Raw genomic sequence first — 19,731 nt, 5'->3', positions numbered from 1 at the left:
ACATCCCTCTCGCAATTTGGGACCGCTGGCTCTTAATCGCTTGCCTCCCTGCCTGCCTGATCGCCCCTAACTACCTCAGCCTGCTGGCCTTGATCGCCCCCTAACTGCTCTCCCCTGCCGGCCTGATCGGCCCTAGCTGCCTCTGCCTCACCCCCGGCCACCGTGGCTTTGTTCGGAAGGATGTCCCGTCTAATTAGCATATTACCCTTTCATTAGTATAGATATTCAGCCTGGCAGGTGTAGCTCAGTGGTTGAGCATCGACCTATGAACCAGGTCATGGTTTGATTCCCGGTCAGGGCTTCATCCCCAGTAGGGGATGTGGAGGAGGCAACCAATTGATTATTCTCTCTCAACATTGATGTTCCTCTTCTCTCTCTCTCTCTCTCTCTCTCTCTCTCTCTCTCTCACTCTCTGTTCCTCTCTGAAATCAATAAAAATATTTTTTAAATATATATATTCAAACAATAAAAACTCATTGAGCTGCACACTCATGATTTCTGCATGTGTGTTAATTTTCAATGAAAAGTTCAAAAAATTAAGGAGTCCTGAAGAGGTAGCATAAGGACATCATAGATGCCAGGCTTCTGAGCCATTACCTCACTTTCTTACCCTTGACCCAGCATTTCATCTCAACCACCATCAACAGAGAGTTTCCATAAGAGTGATAAATGGGGTAAATAAAATGAGAGGCCTGCCTTGGCCTAGCAAAGGCTTTGGCTTCTAGAAGATACCCACTACAGACTCTCAATGTTACAGATAGCAGAAATTTGGAACATACACACCACCCAGTCCAGGGGTCACACCCAAGGAAAACAGCTAAGGGAGTTGCAGTAAAAATGATAGCAGATATTTACTGAGCTAATATGACAGGTGGAGCCAAAACTCTTCATATATTTATCTCAATCCTCCCAATAATGCTCGAACAATGTTAGTACATAGTACCAAGTGCACAGAAGGCTCTCAATAATAAATATTTGCTGAGTGATAGATGTTATGATTGCTTCAAAATGGTAACTTGTCCCAATGTTATACAGGATGGCACAGCCTTAATTCAAACCCTGAGCAGTGGGATTCTAATGACTGCTCTTAACCACTTCACTATATGTGCAAGTGAATAATGTTAAATATATGCCTCAGAGAGCTTACTTCTGATGTGCTTACTACAGTAAGTCAGGCTTCCCAGACTCTGACTGAGGGGTCAAATGGGCCTTGGTTTTCTTATCCATAAAATGAAAGAGTAACATAACCTTCCTTTTATTCAACCAATATGTATTAATTGCCCACTGTGTGCCAGGCAGTGTTCTAGGATTACTGAGGATTAAACGGGAGAACGCAAAATGGTAAATCCACTCGCTCACTTCCTTAACTCCTTGTTCTATTTGTAAGGGACAGTGGTTCTCTTTTGTTGTTTTGTACTAATTTGATGTTATGAAACTCATATACAATTCACACAAAATTTTGCACTCAATTTCAGATGATTCATCAACCTTCTAAAGTCCACATATTGCCCTCTGTTGTGGTTAAGAACTGTTGCAGAGGAACTTGGCACACCATGTTCTCACATCAGAAACCTCCAATGGCATTCGCAAGTACCCATTACAGCAGGGAAGGGGATACCATTTATACAGACAACAGAAAATAGAAAACTGACATATTTAATCACCGCAGTTTCACAGATAGTAAACCAGGATAAGAAGCTCTTTATCTCATGCCTCTAAATCCAGTGCTTTTCCAACTGTCAAGACAGAAGGCCCTTCTATTCTAGGGTAAGATTACAGAAAGTAGAAGAGGTAGTTAAGCCCAACACAACTTGGGGGGGGGGGTGCAACTTAGGCAAATCTCGCTCTAGGAGCAATTGCTACATCCGTAAAATGGGATAATAACTTCTGCTAATCCTATTTCCCTCCCTGTGGTGCTTGCTACACTATGGCTCAAAGGAGGAAAGATGCGCTGCTTCACAAGAGCAACGTAGACCGAAGGGATGGTTGAGATCATTAGAGAGTCTCAGGGCCTTGAGGGCAGGAATGTTCACGCTTCTCTGCGGTCGGCTTCCGGCTTTGCCACTGCAAACTCGCAGCCCCTGGCGGAGCCTGAAGTGTTTCAGCAATCGGGAAGTGCGAAAGGAACGCTCCTAGCGGGCTTAGGGCGATGCCTGGCACTTAACAGTCGCTTAGTAAATATCTGCTGAATTAATCAATGACTGAGTCTACAAAGAACAGCTTCCTCCGTCCCCGCGGTTCAGGTCCCCCTCCAGCCCACGGGCCGCCACACGCACCGCGGGCCGAACCTTCCTGAAGCTAGGAGCAAGACCTCCACTTCCCACCGTCCCCACTTCAGGAGCTCGTGGGGCTGCAGTAACGCTCACCTGCACCAGCTGGACTCCTCTAGCAGCCAAGGGGCCGCGCGGTGGAGCGGAAACGGGATCCTCACAAGCAATGGAATGAAGGTGAAGATAAAATTTCGCGCCAAACGTCGTAGCCCCGCCCCGAGGCTGTCTCCTAGTTGCGTCACCAGCCCGCCCTCCCTTCCCGGGAGTCCCGCCCTCCCTTCCGGTCTAGTCCTCCCTTACTCGGAGTCCCGCCCTCCCTTCTGTCCCGCCTGCCTAAGAGAGGACGCATGACGTACTACGTGCAGCGGCCATCCTTGATTCTATCGCCGACATCGTTTGCGGAAGGAGGTTTCTTACGCTGCAGCATTTCCGATTTCAAGCTGGTAACGTGAGCTATTTAAAGGAGACTTCCTCCATCTTTCTTCGTATGTTTTGTGTGTGTTTTTAACCTGGATATGACGCACTAAAGGACCCGACGGAAATAGAACTGAAAGCGTTCTAAAATGGCGAACCGCACGGTAAAGGATGCCCACAGCATTCACGGCACCAACCCTCAGTATCTGGTGGAGAAAATCATTCGGACTCGAATCTATGAGTCCAAGTACTGGAAAGAGGAGTGCTTTGGCCTTACGGGTGAGTGGAAGCGCGCCGACCCCACTCTGTGGCCCAGTTCTCCTGACTAAGCGCCGGTAGGACGACCCTGGGGGTGAGACTGGAAGGGAATCTGTCATTTAGAAAAACTGAGCGCCTACTATGTGCCTAGACTTGTATTAGGCTTCGGGCTCACAGATGACAGGGTCTTATTCCGAACCCATTTGGATTCTTTGAGTTGTTCCATGTTTAATGGTAACTTGCTGCGTTCCAGATCCAGACAGTATTAAGCTCGGGACCCAGAAAGTCTTTTCTTTTTTGGTACCGAACATTTATTATTTGCTATGTCAGGTTTGATTCTCACTATGGGCCTTAAACTTTATTATTTAAATTTGAACTCACAGGCTCAAAGAGAGGTGAAGTGACTTGCCCTAGTTCACACAGCTAGTGCTTGATTTTGACAACTTTGGAAGGTTATTCCCATTTTGTAGATGAGGTTTATTCTCTGTTACGTGGCTGTTGAAGAGTTGTTACTGTGTTTTGTGTCTTTTGTGAATGAAAAGGGGGCTCTGTAATGAATCTGACATGTTCAGTGACAGGAAGTACAGTAAACCCTTGATTTCTCCGACTTCGATTTAATGGACAAAATTTCTGGTTCATATGTTTTGTGAAAATCAACACCCTGTTAATTTTAAAATGCTTTTGACCAAGATTTGGTTATAATTAAATTAACAGGTTCTTTTTTTGTTGCTATTCAGTTTTGTTTTTTTTAATCTCCCCATTTTGGATGCCTGTTTGTGTATTAGGTAGATCTGCTACACCTCTCAATCTCTAGTGCAGGACAATGTCAAACCCTGTTTCTGACCAATCAGATCAGGCAAAGACTCAAAGCTGACAGGCCTCTGCCTGCAGACTGATTGGATTCAACTTGAGTAGCCCTCGGGCAATCATCCACAGGTGGGGCAAGAGGTTTTCTAACAGGGTGGGGCAATTGCTTCTGCCTGGAGGTTAATTGTTATTCTCAGTCTCTTAATGGGCCTCAGAAACTCCACACTGGTGGGTCAGTTGTCTTCCCCCCCAGGCAAAACTGCCTGGATAGCAAAGGTCTGCTTAAGAAAGATGTCCTCTACAGCGTGAGGGATGATATGAAATCGGGGTGGCTGCCTTCTGAACTCTAACGCCAGAGCCCCCAACCCTGTCTTCTGCTCACACAGCTCCAGTCCACTCTGCCCTCCCTCTGCCGGAGCACAAGGTGAGTGGCTGTGCACGAAATTTTGTGTTGGCCCTTTAAGAGGGTGCCTGCATTTCCAGCCATCTCTCCCTGGCAGTCAGCAACCCTGCTGCTTTTCACAGCCAGATGTTATATGGGTACCTTTCTCAGTTCTGGTGCTCTCTGCTGGGTGGCCCAGCTTGGGGATTAGACCCAAGTTCTCAGTGGCAACCCCCCACAGCTATCTCTCCAGAACTTTAGCTACTGTCTGTGGGAGCCTGGCCAGCCCTTTCGCGCCTCTGCCCTTCCTTCCAGTCTTTATGCGGTCTCCACTTTCCGTCCTTGGTTATCAGGGTTCTCTCTAGCTAGCCTTCAGTTGATTATTCAGTATGTTTTTTGTGTGTTTTAGTTGAAATTCCAGTTTGTTCCTGGGAACCTGTGTAGCATCCACTTAATCTCCTTTACTATGGGTTTTTTAAAATATATATTTTTATTGATTTCAGAGAGGAAGGGAGAGGAAGAGACAGAAACATCAATGACAAGAGAGAATCATTGATCAGCTGCCTCCTGCATGCCCCCTACTGAGTATTGAGCCCACAACCCAGGCCTGTGCCCTGTCCGGGTATCAAACCATGATGTGATTCATAGGTCAACTCTCAATCTCTGAGCCACACCAGCTGGGCATTCACTATTAGTTTTAACACATTTTAGTGACTAGGCCATATATTAGAAAAAAACACTGTAGTAATGACATAAATAAATATTACATATCTACAACTATAGTCTACATATTTAAACTGAAGATTCACCTCTTGTAAGCAATGTTCAGGGAATGATTAGCACATGATCACACCATATCTTGAGTGGTAATTGGTTCTGTTTGTTGCCTGTGGTGTGACTTTTTGTAGCAGTTTTAATGCCTGCAGGCTGATGTTCTGAGTGCTAAGCCACAACCCAGCTGTGTGCATTTGTTTGCTCATGGTGACTGATAACTAGACCTATTCAGTATAAATTTAAAATTACAGTAATACAATAGAAAATTTTCCTTTTGGAAAACTTTTCGATGCAATTAAATTTTTCATTACACAAACATGTCTACATAAGTAAAAACAGGTAAACTAATTTGTCAATTTCTTAACATGCATTTGGACACCCCTCGCTTGAATTAGTCCATTATCTCAAGGATGATCTGATCATAAAGTCTGAACTGGGCAAGTCATTGTGGGTAGTCCTGTCCCTGTAACTTTTTTAGTAAAAGGTTTAACTTTGCCTTAAGCAAGCCCTGCCCTTTGTTCTTGTGCATCTAGGTTAACACACCTTTGAAATGTCAGAGTAATCCTTTTTCGGGAGCACCTAATTTTGTTAACTATCCTATCATGTAATCTTAGTTCTCTTCTTAATTCCAATGTGTAAAAAAAAATGCATGCCGAAACCGGTTTGGCTCAGTGGATAGAGCGTCGGCCTGCGGACTGAAGGGTCCCGGGTTCGATTCCGGTCAAGGGCATGTACCTTGGTTGCGGGCACATCCCCAGTGGGAGGTGTACAGGAGGCAGCTGATCGATGTTTCTCTCTCATCGATGTTTCTAGCTCTCCATCCCTCTCCCTTCCTCTCTAAAAAAAATCAATAAAATATATTAAAAAAAAAAAAAAAGAAATGCAAAACTGTCATTCTCCGGAGCATTTGAGATCTTACTTCCTGGCATATCATCATCAGATAAACTCTCATAAAATTATCTACAGGATTGGACATTTTTACATCTCTCTATGAACTCCAAATGTGGTTATTTTCCCCTAACCACATGCGTGGACTTTGAAGTTAGATGGCTTAGATTTAAATCCAGGCCTTGCTACTTTCTAGCTGTGGACCTTGAGCAAGTCAATTAACCTTTCTTAGATCTCATTTTCCTTAGCTGAAAACAGGGGCAGTGCTAGAACTTAACCTCAGGGTTTGTTGTGAAAATTAAATGAAATGCTTAGCTCAGTAGTTGGCAAACTGTGGCTCGAGAGCCACGGTTGGCCGCTCTGTTGACTAATGAGTTTGCTGACCACTGGGATAGGGGCTTAATCACAAGGAACAACAGCCTGTAATTATTGGGATCGAGAGTCTAGGTCAGTGGTCGGCAAACTCATTAGTCAACAGAGCGGCAAACCGCAGCTCGTCAGCCGCAGTTTGCCGACCACTGGCTTAGCTAATAGCCTGGTATATAGTAATTCATCAGTGTATGTTAGCTGCTATCATTATCACCTATTATTACTATTAAATGCACATTTGTTCTCCTAATATTAAACTGTTGATGAGTATTCAGGAGGACCAAACCTTGAACTAACCTCTTCAAATCGGGAAAAGCTAAGCCCTAATATGTCTGAAATGCCACTGTTTTGTGTGTGTGTTTTTTAGCCGAACTTGTAGTTGATAAAGCCATGGAGTTAAGGTTTGTCGGTGGCGTCTATGGTGGCAACATAAAGCCAACTCCCTTTCTGTGTTTGACCTTGAAGATGCTTCAGATTCAACCAGAGAAGGATATCATTGTTGAGTTTATAAAAAATGAAGATTTCAAGTGAGTAAAATGTTGACTAATATAAAAGCTTCAATTTCAATAGTCCAGAATTTGGTTTTGGTTAAGAGGAGTGATAACGTATCTCATTTCCAGAGTCCCACTTTAGGATTTTGCTTTTGAACTCTTAATTTGTATTTTGTCTGTTTTCATTGATCTTCTTTACTTTTCCAACATTGGTAACATAGCCCCCAAAAAAGTATTTCACAAAATAACTGATGCTCAGGTGTAAAGAAAACAACATGCTGTAGAAGATAAGAGGGAAGACTTTGGTGTTAGATATAGGTTCATGTCCAGATTCTGTTATTTATTAACTGTGACCTTAGAAAAGTTACTTAATTTCTAAGCTTTATTTTCTTTACTTGCAAAATGAAGACAGAATTATCAACTCAGGATAGATGTGAGGGTTTCAGAAGATAGTGCTATAAATTTCACTGCACAGTGTATGTTGCATAGTAAACATCCCAAAATGTGAGCAGCTCTTACTTTATTATCCATTCTCAAGGAGCTCACAGACAAGAGACATACATAATAATAGTTCACAGACACGTAAAAAGAGGCAAAGCTGGTTGCAGATATCATATTCTTTTTTTTTTTTAAATATATTTTATTGATTTTTTACAGAGAGGAAGGGAGAGGGATAAAGAGTTAGAAACATCGATGAGAGAGAGACATCGATCAGCTGCCTCCTGTACACCCCCTACTGGGGATGTGCCCGCAACCAAGGTACATGCCCTTGACCGGAATCGAACCCGGGACCCTTCAGTCCACAGGCCGACGCTCTATCCACTGAGCCAAACCGGTTTCGGCGCAGATATCATATTCTTTGCTACCATATTATTTAAGTGGAGATTTGATGGGTAGTTGGTTATAAAAGAAAGGGAAAAGGAAAGAATCATACAAAATATTAACAGCTAGAAAATAGCTAATTTTTATTAGGTACTTACTGTGTGCTGTGTGCTATGCTTAGCATTGTACACGTATTTTGTCATACTAGTATATCATGCCAGCAAATTAGGTGCTATCTTCTGCATTTTACAAGAATTGAGAAAGCAAATAACAAAGTAATAGAACCAGAATTTCAACCCAGATGATTTTGAAATTATTCCTGAGTCAGCATTCTGCTGCCTAGCAACAATTTATATATTCATGTCTATGTGTATTAGTTCTTGTTAGTAAATATATCCTATGCTTTCTGTTGTTTATTTAGTAACTCATTAGACTATTTATCTGAGGTAAATAGGTCTTATCTTAATTTTGCAGGTGATATAATAGACTCTGAAAGTTGAACAACACATCCCAAATTCCCACAACTAGTACGTGATAGAATGGAAACTTGAACCCAGGACTCCATATTTTAGCTCTTTCTACTGCCCCATGCTGCCTCTAAAATTGCAGCTTTCTCATTTGCCAAAGAAAAAGAACTTGTTTATCCAATACTGTCATAAGAAAAGCCAGTTGTAAAACTCGGGAACTTTTAAGGATGAACTTTTAGAACTTTTTAGGAACTGTTGTTTCACTGTCATTGATCTGTCAGGTATGTCCGCATGTTGGGAGCACTTTATATGAGGCTGACAGGCACTGCAATTGATTGCTACAAATACTTGGAGCCTCTGTACAATGATTATAGAAAAATTAAGAGCCAGAACCGAAATGGAGGTAAGTATGGTGCCATATGATTGAACCTTCATTCCTGAGCCAGTTTTTATTTCACCAATATCTCTGCCCTCATAGTCACATAGTGAGTGCTCCCCTTTATCTCCTTCATTAGACTGCTAGCCTTCTGTTGGCCTTAACCAGCCTACCCTATCTGCGCACCTTTCTGACTGCACCTTTATTTTTTATAATATGGAGCGTTTTATCAGTTTGTGTGCCATCCTTGCGCAGGGGCCATGCTAATCTTCTCTGCAGTGTTCCAGTTTTAGTATATGTGCTGCTGAAGTGAGCATCTTATTTTAATCCCAGCCTTGCGTCACATGCTCCCTCCACATGTGCTCCATTCCATAATATTTAGCTCTAGAATGACCACCATAAAAGCCTTCCCCAAACCTCCCAAAGTTAGTTTTCCATGTTACATCTTCACAGTTCTTTGTGCTGGCCTCTCTAGCACTATACTTCACACTACAGTATATAGACTAAGTGTACTTACTCATACTTATGTAGGAGTCCCACTGAAAAATAGTAAGTATATCCAAGAGGTGCAGCTCCGTGCCTCTTACAGAGACATTTTTAGTGGTAAAGTGGGTTAGTGCAATAAAAAATTGGTAACTTTTTTTGCCTTTCCCTTCTACATGTATCATTAAGCAGAAGATTAAGAATTTGAAATTATACTTTGAACTTTTGTTAACTTACTAATTCATTTATTGAATAAATACATATTAAGTGCCAAGTCATGCCAAATCATAATGGCCATGACTCCCATCTTGTTCACCATGTTATTGTTTGCTCTGTACTGGAAATAACATGGTAAACAAGATGGACATGGCCATGGCCATTATAGAATTATTTATGATTATATTAGAAGCCTGGTGCATGAAAATTGTGCACAGGGGAGGGGGGCTCAGCCCAGCCTGTGCCCTCTCGCAGTCCAGGACCCCTCGGGTGTTGTCCGCCTGTCGGCTTAGGCCCGAGGGGGATCGGACCTAAGCTGGCAGTCAGAATCCCTCACGTAGTCCAGGGCTTTCGCAGTCTGGGATCCCTTGCTCCTTACCGCCCGCAGTGGAGACAGGAGAGGCTCTTGCCACCACCGTTGCGCTCGCCAGCTGTGAGCCCAGCTTCTGGCTCAGTGGCGCTCCCCCTGTGGGAGCACAGTGACCACCAGGGGACAGCTCCTGTGTTGAGCATCTGCCCCCTGGTGGTCAGTGCACATCATAGCAACTGGTCGTTCTGTCATTCGGTCAATTTGCATATTAGGGTTTTATTATATAGGATTATGTTAACTAAAGTAAGATAGGGTTTCTCAATCTATTGGCAGTTTGGGCCATATAATTCTTTGTAGGGAGCTATCCTGTGCATTGTAGGATATTTAACAATACCCCTGGCCTCCACCCATTAGAAGCCAGTAGCACTCCCCACCCTAGATATGGGGGGCAAAATTACCCATGGTTGTGAACTACTTAACTAAAGTAATGTTTACTCTAGAAATTCCGAAATTTTTCCATTTACCATATAAGACACGCATTCTATATTCAGAAATTACACTTTAGTTATATGATCTATTCAAGAACGTTACCTCTGTGCAATTCACAACTATTTGTGCTTGCTTTTGCATTTGTCTCTTCTGCTAATTGGGACAGCTTCATTTATCCTTTTATCCCCAGCTCCTAAATGAGGCCTGGCACATAGATGCTTTCAATAAATGTGAGTTGAATGAATGAAGATAGGTGGTGAAGGCTTCAAGGGCTTAGTTTAAGCCCAGCTTTAACAGTACTCCCTTCTGTGTAATTGCCACACCATAATAGCTTCACAAGTGAAGAGGAAGCTGCAGAGAATTCACAATTACTTTTTGGCTATTTAAATTTATTTCCAAATTGTTGAGCTTATAATTTTTCTTTTATTAGAGTTTGAACTGATGCACGTAGATGAGTTTATTGATGAACTACTACACAGTGAGAGAGTCTGTGATATCATTCTGCCCCGGCTACAGGTAAGAGATAAAAGTCTCATATATGAGTCACTCTCCCCCTACCCCGACCCCCCAAATAAGTAGTCTACCTGTCTATGTAAAACATAGCAGATTGGAGGTGAGAGGAAAACAGATAATTTGAAGGGGTAGGGCTTTAAAAATGATTAACACAAGAAGACTTTGTTCTTTAAAATGTTATGTCAAGGACACTATAGCTAGGGTAGATTTTTAAAATTTGTGAGAAGCTTTTTTGAAATTGCCCTTCATATAAAATTCAGGATATTAAACAAATAAAAGGTGGGTCAGGAGTAGGAGCAGACTTTAATCCCTAAAATAGCACTGTAATCATCCTGTCTCCCTTTCCCAGAGATAAATGATTGTCCATGAAATGCCTTTCAGGAACAGCTTTTACAGAGTATGATTTTAAAACTGTTGAAAATACAAAGGGAAAACAGATATGGCAGGTAGCTAAAGAGAAAGGGAATAGAGATTTCTAAAGAGAGAGTAGAGAGATGACTGAACAGGGAACTAGGAGACCTAAGTTTCTGGGTTATTATTACAGCTGACTTGCTGTGGGACCTGGTTTTATTTTCCTTTTATAAAATAAAAAATTAGATTAACTAGTGGTCTGCCCCATGGGACTATTTTAAGGCTATTAGAAGGAATAAGGGGAGACAGCCCCACATTTGCCAACCAGAGCAGCTCCTTTTTCTCTAAGTAACATATCGGGCTTGAGAGTGAGATTTCATTTGAGCATAGGCTTTCTTTTAAATGGCTTTATTAAGATATAATTGACATAGAATAAACTACGTACGTTTAAAGTATACAGTTTGGTAAGTTTTAACATATGTGTGTATGCCCTTGAAACTGTCATCACAATTAAGAATAGTGAAAATATCCATCACCCCCCAAAGTTTCCTTCTGTATAATCCCCCCACACCCCTATTCAACCACTGATATATATGCTACTTGTCATGATAGATTAGTTGCATTTTGGGATTAGTACAGTACATTCTAATTTTAGTCTGTCTTCTCCCCAGCATAATTATTTTTAAATTCATCTATGTTGTTACATGTATTAATAGTTTATTTCCTTTTATTGCTGAATGAGTGTCTCTCTCCTGTTCCATACTGGATACTATAGTCCATGTGGTGAAGAGAATGAGATTTCAAATCTGAAAACTGTCTTTTAGGACCCAATTCTCTTACTAACGCATTGTGGATTACATTAATTATTATTATATTATCTGCTATTGTTATTTTTGGAAATACTTCAAAAGAACTGAAATACTTAGAATTGCAATCAGGTTTTAGCTAAGGGTTCCAAAGCCCAGTCAGCTTGAAGCAAACCTACTGATAGGAGGTGGTCTGCATGGAGTCTAGAAGACTAGAAAACAAGCCTCACTGAGGAGAGAGAAATTGAAATTTGACAGATACATGTTATGTCAGCAAGAGGTGTGGGCCTCTTACATGTCTTGGATTAAGTGACCCTTAAGAAGTGACCCTCTTGCTCTGATTCTGTTCTTATTAAGCAACCCATAGATCATCAGTTTAGCTTCTGATGTGTCCTGACATTGGCAAGGAGCTTCTGTGGAATGAATTCTAATTTCATCAAACACAAGTACTATGAATTATATATTGACTTTATTCACTGCCAAATCTGGTGAGCATTAGGGATTCTGGATACCCTATCTGATGTGATCCTAGATCCCAAACTGTGGTGATCCTGAGTGGAGAGCATCTTTCTGAGGGATTGACTTAACTGAGTGGCATCTTTGTCTCATTTCTACCAACTTTTATAGAATGTTTTTAGGGATGAATGAGAGTTAAGTAACATACAAATGTTACTATTTATTCTAGGGCTATTCAACATTCTTTATGCACTTAGCACTTATAAATGGTAAGGGATCTTATGACTCAGCCAGACCATTTGGCAGTTTTGAATTCACCTTTGCCTCAGATCCTTTGTCACTCAATAAACACTGCTAAGCCACATCTCAGAAGAAAATGGAACCAGATGAATTGTTTATTTCCTGTGCCTTGTTAAAAAATGCATGACTCTAGACAGCTCTCTGAATCTTGGGTTTTGTAGAGAATTGGTGCTATTCTAAAGCAGGACCCAGTACACTCTACAGCCCCCCAACTGGACTGAGCCTCAGTGGATCTCTTGGGGCAGATTCTGATCTGAGCCACTTCTGGCAGAACTTCCAGCCAACACGGTCCCAGCCATGAACTTATGGCCCTTATATATGAAGTCCACACTTTTTTATTTGAGGCTATACCTATCTTGGTTGATAAGATCACAGAGAATAGAACCAACAGGAAATGGAGATGTCCCTTCAGCTTTGTATCTGTTTACAGGGGAATTTACAGACTATATAGATTTCTGGTATATTAAACGCCTTATGAGCATTTTAAATTGTCAAGGATGTCTTTGAAATGAATCTCAGGAGCCCAGTGTTGGGACTTCTGGACATAGATATCAAGGCCCCCTAATATTCATTGTGTTTTCTGTAGAAACGCTATGTGCTAGAGGAAGCTGAGCAATTGGAGCCTCGGGTTAGCGCTCTAGAAGAGGACATGGATGATGTTGAGTCCAGTGAAGAGGAGGAAGAAGAGGATGAGAAGGTCAGATACCTGGGAGCTTAAGGGGGAAGAAGGGATAGTTACAGGGAAGGGTAATGGTGTTTTGTTGTTTTTAACTTCCTTTAACCAAAAAATGCAGTATTTAGTCTATAAGAATATGGGCTTTAAAATAGACCTTGGTTCATATCTCAACTCTGCTGTATATAGTAGTATAACCTTGTGCAAATTACATAATCTCAGTTTTCTCTGTATAATGTGGATATGCTTATGGTAAGGTAAAAAAGGACTTAAAACATTTGTGATTAAAATTCAAGTAACAGTATACATATGGAAAAAAGTTAGCGTAACATACAAGAAATACTGGCTCATGGAGTCTGAGACATTATAAATGGAAGTGTAGCTCTGAGCCATCAGGCTCCCTTAAAGTTGAGTGCAGAAGGAAGCACAATCATTCATGAGTTCAAAGCCATGTAAAGCTGAGGTGCTTTTCTGTGGTGAGTGAGCCAAAAGTAGGCTTTTTTTTTTTTTTTTAATGGGAAATTTTAATCACATACCAAAGTGGAGAGATTGTACTTGAATTTACCCATCAGCCTCGCTTCAATGTTGATCAACTCATAGCCAGTTTGTTTCCTCTACATCTCTACCCATTTGCCCCCCACCAATTACCTTGAAGCATCTTAACATTTATCAGTTTTTAAAATGAGTTGATTCTAGAATAGCCTCCCAAGATGAATGTCCTTGGTAGCATTGCAAACTCATGGATTTAAGCATTTTTTATGCTTTGAACCATTATTGTCCCTCTTGATGGTCACAATGTCCCATCTTTGGCCAGTGGGGTCCCTCAACTTGACTTGTGAGACTTTGATATAATCATAGTAGTCTCAGCCCCTTGCTTTCTGATATATGTTCTAGTCATCTTTTACTAGCTTCTGCCCCCAACCTGGAATTAGCCATTTTCCAAGGAGCCTTTGATTCCATTTACTGAGCTACGATATTTAAATACCATAACTTGGGTACTGTACGTGGTTATTGCTCTGGGTTTGGTCAGTGTTGCTAGCTAGGCCTTTGTAGTTGGCTGAACTTAAAGGAAATTTTTTTTTAAGATTAAAGTACACCATGAGTTTGTACTTAACCTTAATGATTTTACATTTATATATTTTCTTTTGCATTGGAAATTCAACTTCTTAAGGAGATAAACATGATTAGTAATCTCTCACTACTCTCAGTAAGTCCCAGAATAATGGTACCAACACTAGAACAATAATGGAATTATTGGAAAGTTTTTTTAATTGGAGTTTTTTCCTCCTCCAAGTTATCCCTCCATGTTTTTCAAATCACTGTTTTTAAAATCACTTGAAGGTAGCCCAGCTGGTGTGGCTCAGTGGTTGAGTGTCAACCTATGAACCAGGAGGTCACAGTTTGATTCCCAGTTAAAGCACATGCTGAGGTTGCGGGCTTGATCCCCAGTGGAGGGCATGCAGGAGGCAGCCGATAGAGGATTCTGTTTGTCTCTCTCTCCCTCTCCCTCTCTGAAATAAAAGAATCACTTAAAGGTAGAATTTGGGACAGGATAGGGAGATGAGTGTAGCAGTGTTTCTAAATGGCTCTCTATAAGCCTGTGCTCATCACTGATCCATCCATCTCATTTATCTCACTTACAGTTGGAGAGAGTACCATCACCTGATCACCGCCGGAGAAGCTACCGAGACTTGGACAAGCCCCGTCGCTCTCCCACACTGCGCTACAGGAGAAGTAGGAGTAGGTCTCCTAGAAGGTAAGGCCCTAGTCATTTGCCTCTTCCAGGAAGATTTTAAATACTGTAGACTCAAAGTTTGGACTTCAGGGAAGGAAAGATGCTAGTCTATGGAGAATGTTTGTTAGTTGCTGGGAAATAACCACCCACAAAACCTCAGTGGCAGACAATATAATAATTTATTTAAGTTCACAAGTCTGCAGTCAGTGATATAAGCTGGGCTTGGCTGGGTAGTTTTTTTAGTATTTTATGTTCACTCACCTGATTTGTAGTCTGTTGGCCAGTACAAGAAGGCCTTAGTTAGCTAGGATGACTGGGGCAATTCATCTCTTCTCTATGTCTCATTCTAGGCTAGGTTAGGCACATTCTCATGGTAATGGCAGAATTCAAGAGCAAACAAGCCCAATCATGCAAGTTTCTTTCCACTATATGCTTGTATCACATCTGTAAATATCCCATTGGCCAAAGCAAGTCACTTGGAGTGGGAGGGTGCTAAAAGTTACATGACAAAAGAGATGGGTTAAAAATTGGGGCAATTTTTTGCAGTGTACAACATTCAAGGCACCTACCTACTAAGGCTCTTCTTCATCTGTTTTCTTTACATTTAGGCGGAGTCGGTCTCCAAAAAGAAGGAGGTAGGCCTTTGTGGGTTTTTGTAATGAAGGATAGGAATTGGGGCAACGGGTGCGGAGGGGATACTGTTTTTGTGATTAAATTGTCAGGCAGATATGGGAGTCTGACCAGTCATTTCCACAGCCCTTCCCCTCGTCGAGAGAGGCATCGGAGCAAAAGTCCAAGACGTCACCGCAGCAGGTCCCGAGATAGACGACACAGATCCCGCTCCAAGTCCCCAGGTATAAACATTTGGGCCTTTTGCTATTGTTTGTATTAACAAAGAAATGTAATAGGAACAATTAACCTCTTGCAATACTGGAGTGCTTGTGTTATTGCTTAGAAGAAAAGGAAATGGACTTAGAATTTAAAAAATGAAGAGTTGACATCTTGACTCTCATTTATAGGCTTTGCTGTTAAGAGGAGGAACCTCAGTTTTTTCATCATCTGAAATTTTAGGACTGAGACTTAATAGTGATGTTTGTGTAATGAGCCATAAAGCTCTGGATGCATATGAAGTGGGTTCATTTCTCCTCCCCACCTTACACACACCAATTCAGAGAGCTATCAAACAGAGATGTCCCTAGCATAGACCAATAAAGTATTAAGCCAATGGGAGGTTTTGGGGGAGGTGAAAATGACTTCGGAGGAATAGGAGGGTAGAATCTCATTCATTTATTGGCCTTTTCTTTCCCAGGTCATCACCGTAGTCACAGACACAGGAGCCACTCAAAATCTCCTGAAAGGTATGGATTGACCTCTATTTTGACTTGAGAATTTCACTCTATTCAGAAATTAAAGCCCCAATCACAATTAAATTTGACCTGAAATTTTGCTTTGATGGGGATATTTAGGAATTCTCCTTCATTACAGGAGAAAATTAGCCCGTTGCCCTGAGAATTACTAGAATTATATATGTTTGTATTGTTTTGTTTTGTTACAGGGGTATGAGCTTTGGTCTCAGGAGGCCTGGACTTAACCCCAACTTTTTTTTTTTTTTTTTTTAATATATTTTATTGATATTTCACAGAGAGGAAGGGAGAGGGATAGAGAGCTAGAAACATCGATGAGAGAGAAACATCGATCAGCTGCCTCCTGCACACCCCCCACTGGGGATGTGCCCGCAACCAAGGTACATGCCCTTGACCGGAATCGAACCTGGGACCCTTCAGTCCGCAGGCCGACGCTCTATCCACTGAGCCAAACCGGTTTCGGCTTAACCCCAACTTTTAACACAGTGACAATGGACAAGTCACTTTCATTTGATAAGCTTTCAATAGAAATGTCTATATGCTATACACTGTTACGTTCATTCTTAATCTCAGAGGTCATTTCCTCAGTGGTAAATTTTGGACAGTAATGCTAGGTAGACTCATTGTGTTACTCTGAGACATAAAACACCAGGCCATTTAATGAATATTATGTGTCACCTCTGTTCCCATCAGTGTCACCATACCCGTTTTCCTCAAAAGTCCTTGCCCAGCTCATTGAACAGGTGTTAAATTTAATAATGTGTATGTGTTGCCATTTCAGATCTAAGAAGAGCCACAAGAAGAGCCGAAGAGGGAATGAGTAATGGACTCAGTTTAGGTTTAGTCCAAATAGCCTCCTGCAAATATGAAGTCATCTCTCTTTGTGGAAGGACTAAGATCTACTCCTAAGGCAGCTATAAGAATATTTTAGGGTGTTTTTGTTTTTTTTAACCTGAAAGTCTCTCCACTTTTTTTTCTTGGGGGTGGGGGGGGGGGGCGGTTAATGAAAGAGGTGCTTAGTTTTGTATCTCTTTTTGAATCCTAATCCATATTTGAGGGATAGTGCTCCCCAAGGGCTGCTTTTGATCCCTTGTACAACAAACATTAAGGATTTGGGAAGTGGAGGGTATGTATGACAAGGAGATATGGCGGCCTAGTAATCCTTTTGTTATTAAATTTAACATTCCATCTTTCTTTGGTTTCATTTTTAGTTTGCTCCCTGATTAGAACTGTTTTGAGAATCCTAAGGTTTGCGCTGCTGCTGTTACATTCAAAAAATCAAGTTAGTAAAACATTAGTGCTTTTTTCCCTAGCAGTAGCAAGTGATAATAAACGTGAGAATTAATTGATGAATAGCAGTTTTGTAACAAAAGGATGCAATGCAAGGCTTCTTCTGGATCATTTAATCCAGTTGCACTGAACAGTTCAACAAACAGTAAAACTTAACACCTTTTATACAGCATTTTTATATATTTGTTTCTCCTTCCACAAGGTTAAGATGCCCAGCCTTTATTCTACAAGAATCGACATTATCCAAGTTTAGTCAGTAGGGCAACAAGATTGAAAAGGTTTGTTGGAGAGAAAAGTAATGTCACCCAGGGTTTTGACCTGAATTGTTGGACAATAATGCCATTCACAAAGCCAGAAAATATAGCAGGAAGAGACCAGGATTTACAGGGGCAGGTAGTGGGAGTTGTAGTGAAAATGATGCCATCAGTTTAACTTTAGACAAAAATAGTATGTCTAGGCAAAGCTCAGAAAGTTGGAACTAGGAACTGGAATTGAGCATAGTGATCCAGCCTTGAATTGACAATGTTTGGATAATTGTGGATGTGCAGAATTAAACAGATTGCCCCAGGAGTATTTGTATATGTAGGAGCAGCCAATAACAAAATCATAGGCAACAGCACTGGTGAGAGGAAGAAGTGCAGTCATGGGTTGAAAACTGCAATGAATCATTCCGAAAGGAGAATTAGATGACACAGAAGCAAAATGACTGAAAAATGTTCATGGGGTCCCTGGCCGGTGTTCCCCAATGGTTAAAGCAAAGGGTTGTGGGTTCAATTCCCAGTCAAGGACATGTACTTGGGTTGCAGGTTCACTCCCCACCCCAGTCTGGATGCATCCGTGAGGCATACAATCCATGTGTCTCTTTAGCATTGATGCTTCCCTCCGAAAAAAGCAATGGGAGGGGGGGGGGAACCATCTGGTGAGGATTAACAACAAAAATGTTCATGGGTATTGATAATCAAGAGGAGAGGATGTTGGGATCTTTGCTAGCAAAGTTCCATTTACCTGTACTTACCTTTCCTCCTTTAAAAATGAAAAAGTGATTGAATGACTTCCTGCAGCTCTGGTCCCAGCAAGAATTGTGAATACCAACTGCCTCACAGGATGGATCCAGTTTCTTGGAAAGCCATACATATCTGGTCATAGGATTCACATTCTATTGCTTGCTATTGAACTGAAGGATTATTGCAGCAATATTAAAGCATCTGGGCATCATTTTCATGATTTCAAATTCTTCAGTGATTCTTCTTTGGAAGATACTTCAGCTATTAAGAGTTGTCCATCAGAGCTATTTTGTTTTATCATACAACTATATATGACTGCCTTTAAAAATTAAATATAAGCACCTCTGTTTACATCTGTTATAGAGTCCTAGCAGTTATTTCTTGTGATCTAAGCAGAAAGAAATGTCTTTTGGCTATATAACTTATGGACCAACCAAATCATCATCCAGTACATTAAAATATTTAAATGTTTGTCTTAAAACTCCCCAGCAATTTTTAATAACAAAGAAATCTCCCCAAATATAAACTATAAACTTCAAGCATACTTATTAGGCTTATGGTGAAATCTGGGCCAAATTGGAGCAGTATAGCCAACCTATAGCAGGAAGCCGATTGTCCTTATTCTCGTTAGTACAAGAGAAGTAACAGTGAGTAGGACATGATGAGCATCTCTTCGGAAATTGTCTTTGGTAAATTACAGGCTTGCAGAGGAGATGGAGCCTAAGGATAAATTCTGCTGAAGGGCCATTTCTGTCATGGATGTGCTAGCCAGTCTAGTAAATGAGGCCTTGGAACTGGAGCTTTATAACTTGGTTTTTGTTTTTGTTTTTACTTTGGCCTGTACAACAAATTTTGCATCGTGTGTGTGTTCTGTATTGAAAAAATTTCAGGAAAGAAATGTTACTCCTTACACAAAATGCATTCTGATGTTTCCTATATAGTAACGGTTTTTAATGTTGGGTACAAACCACTAAATTGATTTCACTTCCCACAATTTGAATTACATTGCCTTAAAAATTTTGCCATAGGGCACAATGACTTCTTAATACTAAAATAAAGGGAGAAATGTGTTCTCAGAGACAAAGGAAATAATAGATTTGGTGAGAGGCTGCTAATATAACAACCCAACTTAGCCCCTTTCTGTTATTTTCAGCAGACTGACCTAACTTTAACTCAGCATGAATCAGAAAAGATTGATCACAGGTGCTGGCCACTCCCCCAAAAGGTTAACAAGTTCTCCACAGTGATGGATCTGTTTTTTTAAAATGCATATGTACAAGTTCAAAGAAGAGATGAAAGGAGATAGAAAATTAGGTTGAAGAGAGTAAATGAAGACGAAAAACTGGAAAAATGACACTTTAGAAAACAAAATACAAAATAAAGGTATTGAGAAAACAGGCTGGAGGAAAACTGAAAAAAGCTA

The 19,731-nt window shown here is 41.1% G+C and overlaps 2 protein-coding genes across 2 annotated transcripts in view; one reads left to right on the top strand and one right to left on the bottom strand.

Annotated features, from left to right (window-relative positions):
- The window catches only part of ORC1 (origin recognition complex subunit 1), a 29,273-nt gene extending 26,503 nt beyond the window's left edge, over nucleotides 1-2,770 (bottom strand). The window contains exon 1 of the mRNA XM_080657223.1: nucleotides 2,627-2,770. Coding sequence (XP_080513349.1) covers nucleotides 2,627-2,697 — 71 coding nt within the window. The 5' untranslated portion in view covers nucleotides 2,698-2,770. The remainder of the gene's footprint in view (nucleotides 1-2,626) is intronic.
- PRPF38A (pre-mRNA processing factor 38A) lies at nucleotides 2,602-18,666 on the top strand. The gene is made up of 10 exons (XM_080657224.1): nucleotides 2,602-2,963; nucleotides 6,530-6,689; nucleotides 8,224-8,345; nucleotides 10,247-10,332; nucleotides 12,829-12,939; nucleotides 14,559-14,671; nucleotides 15,259-15,285; nucleotides 15,407-15,504; nucleotides 15,960-16,008; nucleotides 16,796-18,666. Exons 1-10 carry the CDS (start codon nucleotides 2,834-2,836, stop codon nucleotides 16,836-16,838), a joined length of 939 nt encoding a protein of 312 aa, XP_080513350.1. The 5' UTR covers nucleotides 2,602-2,833; the 3' UTR covers nucleotides 16,839-18,666.
- Nucleotides 18,667-19,731: the final 1,065 nt, after the last annotated feature.

The sequence above is a fragment of the Plecotus auritus genome (genome assembly GCF_963455305.1).
Source record: "Plecotus auritus genome assembly, chromosome: 2".
Taxonomy (NCBI): Eukaryota; Metazoa; Chordata; class Mammalia; order Chiroptera; family Vespertilionidae; genus Plecotus; species Plecotus auritus.
This window is presented reverse-complemented; position numbering and strand designations above follow the sequence as displayed.